Below are 8,336 nucleotides of genomic sequence, written 5' to 3'. Positions count from 1 at the left end.
GAGTTTATCCCTCACTTGAGACATTTGTACAGGATGGAATGAGCAGTGGAGCCTGCAGACGGCTGAGGTCAACGGGAGTGCTTATAGGGTAAACGCTCTGCCTGGGAGTGCTGGCAGAGCCCAGCCCTTAGCCCCCCCCGACAACTCTGTACACTAGGCAGGTAGATATTTTCATTGCCCTTGGATGGGTGCTGCCCTGTGCAGCGTGGGAGAGGGAAGATGGAAGGAGGTTCTTCCCCACACAAGAGCTGGAGGCCGGATCATCCCCTATCCATGAGGGGAGCTGGCCGAAGGGAATAGTGCATCCCTCCTGGTTGGTCAGCAGGACGCTGCAATCTGCAGGAGGCACCATGCCCCCCCCGCCAACCTCTGTCACCCTGCCCAAGCCAGGTCGAATCGGCCTCAGCCATGCTCTGGCCAAGGCCTCTAGTAGTGGGTCTTGACACTGCACCACTTTGGGTCCTGTTTCCGGATAGCCTGCCGGCCTCGATACCTTTGCAAGCCAGTCCCCGCCTTCTGCTGACGTCTGTGTAGCACCTGCTCCAGAAGGGGAGAGGGAGGGGCGATGCTATAAATGCAAAGGGGACAGAACTGAGCCCTAGAGCGTCGCTCGTGCCCTGGGATCCTTCGCCGCTTTTTAGGATGGAGCTGCCCCGGGTGGCCTGCAGAGCTTGGGACGTTTGTCTCCTCAAAGCTTTGCTGGCTGAGTTTATGGGCACCGGGATCTTTCTCTTCACCGGCTTGGCCTCCATCACTCCTTGGACTCAGCCTGCAGTTGACTCAGGGAATCTGGGCATCACTGCCCAGAGCCAGTCCTCCGGGGCTGGTTCTGAGCCGAGCGGCACCGTGTACTCAGCCGCGCCAGCTGCTGCTGCCACACTCAGCCTGGGGGACATGGGGACGCAAGCTCCTTGCAGCTTGGCCTCCCCCAACCCGCTCCACGTGTCGCTGGCCTTCGGGAGCTCGGTGGCTGTCATGTCGTACTGTGCATTGCCCCTGAGCGGCGGTCATCTGAACCCGGCGGTGACCGTCTCCATGCTAGTGGCTGTGAAAGTGAGGCCAGCCTGGGCCATGTACTACATCCTGGCGCAGCTGCTTGGGGGCATCACCGCCTCGGCTCTTCTCTACGGGCTGACTCCAGAATACGCCCGGGGGGAGATGGGTGTCAACAAGGTGAGTAAAGAGCTCAAGGGCCCTGGGGGGTTGGTTCTTCTCAGAGAGGTCCCCAAGCAGGAGATGGGCCATGTGCATTAGAGATGGGCCTGGATCAAATCCAACTCTGTGTGGTTCTGGACTGGGTGGAAGGGGGGGCTCTGAACTTTGTGTCCGAAGCAGTTTGTTCTGACTCTTTCAAAATGACACATTTTGGCTTTTCATTTCAAAACAAGGTTTCATTTTGAAATTTAATTCAATTTATAAACCAACCGACCCAGTCAAAAAACCAGAGGCTGAAAAACACCCAAAGTGGAATGCAAAAGCTGAAAAAAATAATTTGGTTTCCTTTTTTCCATCTTGTTTCAGGTGTTTTTCAGTCTGAAAAGAATTTTTGTTGTTGTTTTTGTTTGTTTATTTGTTGTTTCAGTCAGAGAAACAGAAAAAATCCAGTTTCAGTTCAAAACAAATATTTTTTTTTCCAGATTTTTTGGTTTGGTGACCAAACCGAAAAAAATTAATCCTTTGCTCAGCTCTAGTGTGTTCTTGTCCAGACACAAAGAACAAGACAGTTACTTTCAGTTCCAGATGAAAAGAATTTTAGATTAAGGAAACCAATCAGAAATTAACGACTCCAGGGGAGAGAGCACGGTGTGTGTGTCTGGGGTGAGAGTCTGCACTGAATTCAGCACATACGGGATGCCTATCACTGCAGACAGGAAGGCCCCAAAGAGTGCAGAACAAAAACTGGGGTTGGGGCAGGTCTGCACTTAAAGGGATGCATTAGCACACAGCTGCACTGCTGTTGCGCTTTTAATGAAGACGCTGTAAACTGACAGGAGAGAACTTCTCCTGTGGATTTAGTTAATCCACCAGCTGTCTACACTGGTGCTTAGGTTCATATAGCTACATGGATTCGCATCCCTGCATGACATAGTTATCCTGAAGTAATTTTGTAGTGTAGACCAGGGCTAAGATAGAGCTGGGCAAAATTTTTTGGCTGCCCAAAACCTTTTTACAGTGAAAAAGGCAGAGTCAGCAACACCGAAACATTTTGCAAATTCATGCCAGTCTCACCAAATTGTTTGGGTAAAAATAAAACATGTGCACCTTCCTCTGAAGATTCATCTGTTCCGGGTTGGGACAGGAAACTGGGCTGGGGAGCCAGAGGGGGGTCTCCTGCCACGGCGCTGCCTGTGTTCTGTGGGTGTTGTAGCCAGTTCCAGTAACAGCTCTTGTGATATGGCCTGTCACTCTAATTGGATGCATTTTTGTCCCCCTGGTTTGGACCCCTTCCATGCAGCTGAGTGTGGAACAGGATGGGGGAAATATACCTGGCCTTAGTGTTGCCAGGCTGTGTCAGTCCATCCATCAGTCACAGCTCAGCGCGGAGCTTGGAATAATGCTGAGAGAAGCATAATGCCAGAGAGAAAGGGCCCAAGACAGACTAGGCACCACACAGGGAAAAGGCTGAGGACCAGACAGGCAGAGGGGGCTATTCGTAGATTCCTAGGTGAGAAGGGACCACTGCGATCATCCAGTCTGATCCCTGCCCAACACAGGCCAGAGGAAGTGCCCTACAGCAGATACGTCAGCAGTCATTGGTGTTGCCTCTAGGTTTACAGGCAGGTTCTGGCTCCATTTGCTAGAAGGCTCTGGGTTTGCATGGGGGAACCTCTTATTGCTGGGGGCAGCTATGGGAAGACACAATCCCTGCCCTAGTCTCCTAATGTGAGAGTGATGGCAGACGGGGTCAGAAGCTGAGGGGCTGGGTAGCTCCTTAGTTGCTCTGCACATCTCGTTACAAAATGCCCCCTCCTCCAACCCACCAGAATCCCCTCCCAGGGCACAGAGACCTCCCTCACCAACCCCCACTCCCTGGTCCATCTCTTCCTCACACATGAGCCATGTCGCAAAGGTGCCACACTGTCCCCTCCCTCAGCCCAGCCCCTCCCCCCTACCGCTCCCCTCCACATTACTCCTAATGCCAGGGCAGGTCCCAGGGCTGTGAAAGCAGCTCCCGTTCCCTCATCGCCTGCCCTGCCAAGCTACCTGCCTGAGTACAGAGCCCATTCCGGGGGGACTCCTGTGCACTGGGGCCCCGGGCACCCTTCTTCTTTCTGCTCCCCCAGCCAAGCAGATTAATACAGCAACCTGCCAGTGCAGAGATCCAAAGTGCTCCCTGTCCTAATCCCCTACCAGCAGCTGTTACTGACACCTAGGTGCTTGTTTTGCTACCTAGTCACAATTTGCTACCACCAGCGGCCCCCATCACCAGGAACAGGCCAGAGCTGAGGTGTTTGGCAAGGGGCGGGGGAGGGGACACAGGGACTCAAGACTGGCATGGGCAGGGGGAGCTGCAGATCAGGATTCAGGTGCATCGGCAGAGGTGGGTCCCCACCTGAATTGCAGGGGGTTTCGCAGGCCAGGAGAGAGGCACGTTAGCAGAAATGTGGAGGTGTTGGGATTGCAATAAGTAGGGTGACAAGATTTCCCAAAGGGGCTAGCCCGAGGCCTCCCCACCCCCACCTGGGGCTAGCCTGAGCCTCCCTCCCCTCCACCCCCCCAAACACGCAGGGTTGTCCGGAGCCACTTGCCTGAGCCGCACCCCCGCAATGGGACTGGCCCCAGCCACTCACCTGAACCCCCTTCCCAGGGGGCTGGCGTTGCTGCTCGCCCAAGCCCTGCCTGGCCTCCCCCATGAGGTTGGGGCTGGCGTCCCTTGAGCCCTGCCTGCCACCTACCCGAGCCCTGCCTCCCCCTCCGCCCCCCACGCAGGGCTGGCATCTCCACTCGCCACCGCCCCACCCCAGCATCTTCCGCCACATCCCACTTTTTGACAAAAAACATTTTGATCGAGTTGGCAAGAGTCAACGGGACAAACGCCCACCTTTGCCAAAAAGGTCGGGACGGCCGGGACAGGGCTTAAAAAAGGGACTGTCCCAGCCAAAACAGGACCTCTGGTCATCCTAGCGATAGAACGCTCATCTCACCAGTGCAGCAAACCCCTTTCACGAAAATCTCCAAAATTGAGACCAAACACTTTGGAAAGAAAGTAGGGGTTCGCGTAGAGAGTGACATGCGTGAAGTCTGCTCCAGGCTCCCAACAGCCCCATGAGCCTGAGTGCCACTGACGTAATCTGCTTGTTCTTAGCATTTCTGTAAACCTTTACATTAATCACCACATAACAAGGGATTGATACGAGACTCTTTGTGGATCTAGGGATTGATATCCATCTCCAGGATAGGGAAAGGGACGAACTGGAATAGCTCCCAGAGCATTGGTCCTGCCAGGTAATACATCCAGTGAAACCCTGGTTTACTGAAGTCAATGGGAGTTTTTTCCCAGTGACTTCAATGGGGCAGGATTTCCCAGCCACCTCAAACTGGTGGTCTTGTCTGCCCTTGAAACTAAATGCACTGTAAGGGACAAGCCTGAATAGAGCTGTGTGAATAAACATTTCTTTTGGTTCATGGTATAAACCAACAAATCTGAAAAAAAATCAACCTGGAAATGATTTTTGTTTTTTTGCATTTTTTCGGTGAACCAAAAAAGTCAGGGGAAAAAATTGTTGTGTTTCACGTGAGTTTTTTTTTTAACCTTTTAAAATATAAAATTAAAATAAAGTTCAAAACCAAAAGTTGCTTTGAATAAAAAAACCCAAAGTGGTTTGATTGTTTCGGATTTTTTTCCAATTCCGTGAAATTGACACGAGTTCACTAAATGTTTCAGTCAATCTGAATCTGCATTTTTTTGGGGGGGCGAAGAAAGGGTTTGTCCAAAAACAGTCATCCAGTTTTAATCCTGAGCTGAGGCCTTGGGGGGCTGGGCAGGATGGACTTGTTGATCCAGCAGAACTTTTCCAGCTCAAGGGCCCAGATCTGAGGTCCTGACCCAGGTCAAACTCCCAGTGAAGTGAATGAGGCTTAGTCAAGGATTTGAACGGGGGAGCCCATGGTGCTGACTGACATGCACTGCATGAGTTTGCTGCTCCGTGACAGCACCCTGATTCTGCTACCACTTGGCACTGAGCTCTCAGTGACGGTGGCATTAGCTACTAGTGATAATGACCAGCCGCAGAGCACCCAGTGCATCGGGGTGAATGAGAGTGGGAGAAGGGTGAAGCCACTGATCTGTCCCTTTCCCTCATCCTGTGCCTGGCATGTCTGTTTAGATTCTAAGATATTCAGGGCAGGGCCCATCTACTACTCTGTACAGCACATAAGACAATGGGGCCTCAAGCTTGGTTAGTCCTTCCTGCAGCAAGCAGGTGGCTGGCCTACTTCTGCTAGGTTGGCCCTGTGTTTAAAATGCAGAGTTCCTGCCTACATCATCACAGTGGGAGCAAGGGGCTGTCACAACATGTGTCTTACTGAGAGAGGAATCCACCATGTGATCAGAAGACTAGTTGCTAACACACGTCAGCAACCGAGCTCTGATCCGTACGGAAGGAAGATTGCAATACAATGAGAAGGTTAGTCAAAAAGGCCCTAAAGTTAAGAGCAAAGCTGTTGCCGGCACCCAGTGCCGAGAGGCAAAACAACAGCAGGGGTTGGTTCGCTACCCGGTGTGCTTCACCCAATAATCACAACGGGGTGGAGAAGCAGAAAAGTTTATTTGCAGCTGCAAAAAGGTACAGGGAGAATAGAATCTCAAATCCTGCACCCAGAGCAGGAAGTTACACAGGCTTTTATACATCCTTTCTCCAGCATACTTATCCAATAGCAAGCTGCCCTAAGTATCCATATAGCCAGCCAATCCAGTTCCCAGCTAGTTCCCTTGTTCTCTGTATCATTTGTTAAACTATACATAAAGCTGCTTTATTCAGCATTTTTCTTCCATATCTGCCCTGTTTGGCCTTGTTTAGTTTCAGGCAGTCTGACTCTGCAACATATTGTTGCAGATCCTCAGCATAACTGCTGCGAGTGCCTCCGGGCAGGGGGGGAGGGGCCAAGGACACTTGGGCCTAGTGCGATGGGGCTTCATCGACACTTGTGGTCTTCCATCCCCTTGAGTTACCTAGTGGCCATGCCCCAGTGTCCCCAACAACTCCCTCCTTTGAGAACACTCAACAGCCTTGGCTCTGAGTTTTCTCACTTGGGCTACTTATTTCTTTACAATAGGACTTTGCATAAGCATTTTGTGGTAGCCCTGAAGAGAATGACTTATTAACTTTTGCAAAAGGGCCCTGACACATGAGACTGCACAGCATAATACCATTAATACAAGCAATACAGGAAAGAGAAGTTTCAATAACAGGCTAAATAAACCACCAAGCCAAGACGACAAACCCCAGCCTGAAAACTAGGTTTGCAACCAATCGCTCTCTGGGGCAGTATAGGCAACTTGTGCTCTGGCTCGGGCATGGGCCTCAGCCTGTACCACCTTTTCATAGATTTCATAACTGCTATCATTTACATATACACAACATCGGGACCCGATGAGGGCACAAACCCCTCCTTGGGATGCCAAGAGATAGTCCAAAGCCAGCCTGTTTTGGAGGGAAAACGTCCTGAGCTGCTGTACCTCTTTGTTTAATGTTTTTACTGCTGACCCTAAATCACTAACTGAGTCCTCTAACTCTAAGGCAACTTTCTCAAGTACCATTTGCAGCCTTACAGTATAGCGGCCTATGCATGCCATGGCTGGCCCGGAAAACAGTGGTGCTATTCCCAGTACAGAGCACCCTACAAGCTTCTTGGTTGTGAGGGAATTCTTCATATTGCCCTCCAATGTCATAATCAGTCGCCGCAGGGTCTTTTCTCGTGACTCAACAGAGGTGTCTCAGGCATTTCTAATCTTTCCTTTGGGCAGTGTGGCAGTTATGGAAAGATGAGGAACTCCATGAGCTATATAACAGCTACCTGTCCAGTTGGCTGGCAGCACCTTGTAAGCCTTTACAAAATATACAAAATAGTGAACCTGTAGGGCCCAGTAAGGACTGTTTCTTAAGGGGATTCCTGAGATATTTAAGGCTGCTTTGGCTGCTTTTCCAAACAGTTCATATGCCCCTAAGGGGGCATCCCATCCTCCTGATTGGGTACAAGTGGGGGCGTTTCTAATTGTGCCGTTCAAATTACACTCGCCATGGGGAACACTACAAACCCACCATTGGCTTGCTACATTGGAGATATTAACTGGACGGCAAGTTATATTTCCAAACCCTTTTTTTTTTTTGGTAAGATTATTTGTAAGAGTTTCCCTAAAAGGGGAGGAACCATTACACCCACACTGCTGGCTTCCCCTTTTGGTCTTTACCCAATACCCATCAGCCCACATTGTAATAACACAGGAGCTCTTTCCCACAGGACGCCCATAGTGATCAAATTGGTTTCGGGTAAAACATAACACTCCCTCAGTGAGTACTGCAACTGAATACTCCTGGTCCTGATAGGTGGCTTGCTATAAAAAGGTCTTGTTCCAGAACGGCGAATCCGTTCTTTCCTGCTCTTTGATGGTGGCTAATTCTGCTAGGGTCAAGGGCAGCATGTCAAGGGGCATTCCCGTTTTGGGGGACAGTGGAGTTGGAGCAGATACCCAGCAATCAGTCTGGTTTGTTAAATTAGCAACATGGTGCGCAAGCAAAACAAAGGAGTTATGCTCCTGATATGCACAGTTTGGAAATACCAATACAGAGAATAACAATGTTACCCAATTAATTATCACTAGAGTCTTCCCAACCCAGGGTCTTCAGTACCTGGGTGGGCCCATTTGAGCGTAAAAGAGCCCACTATTTGTGTCTTTTAAACAGTAGCTTTAGCCCGAGATCGTCACTAGATGAGGAGTCAGCAGGTTGGACGGTCCACTGTTCTGCTGACGAGGGGGCAGGTACTGCCTTCAGACGAGAATGATGGATCCAGTTCTTGTGTCCCTCGATCTTTGCTGCTGTATGGGAGACCAGCAGGACGGTATAGGGTCCTTTCCACTTTTCCTGGAGAGGCTCGTCCTTCCAGGTACGAACAAGCACAGAGTCACCGGGCTGTAAGGAGTGGGCGGGAGAGTCCAAGGGGAGAGGCTGGGAATCCTTGGTATACCTGTGAAGAGACAAGAGAACAGCAGACAGGGAACACATATACTGTGACAAAAAACCATTACCCAACTCCCATTCCCCTGACAGAACCGGGGTGCCATTCATAGGCCATGCCCTTCCAAACATAATTTCAAAGGGACTAAGCCCTAATCT

At 50.7% G+C, this 8,336-nt stretch overlaps 1 protein-coding gene across 1 annotated transcript in view; it reads left to right on the top strand.

Annotated features, from left to right (window-relative positions):
* Positions 1 to 642: 642 nt before the first annotated feature.
* The window catches only part of LOC144257830 (aquaporin-5-like), a 31,966-nt gene continuing 24,272 nt past the window's right edge, over positions 643 to 8,336 (top strand). The window contains exon 1 of the mRNA XM_077806000.1: positions 643 to 1,173. Coding sequence (XP_077662126.1) covers positions 643 to 1,173 — 531 coding nt within the window. The remainder of the gene's footprint in view (positions 1,174 to 8,336) is intronic.

The sequence above is a fragment of the Eretmochelys imbricata genome, chromosome 27, assembly GCF_965152235.1.
Source record: "Eretmochelys imbricata isolate rEreImb1 chromosome 27, rEreImb1.hap1, whole genome shotgun sequence".
Classification (NCBI taxonomy): domain Eukaryota; kingdom Metazoa; phylum Chordata; order Testudines; family Cheloniidae; genus Eretmochelys; species Eretmochelys imbricata.
Note: the sequence above shows the minus strand (reverse complement) of the source record. Positions and strands in the feature narration are given on the sequence as shown.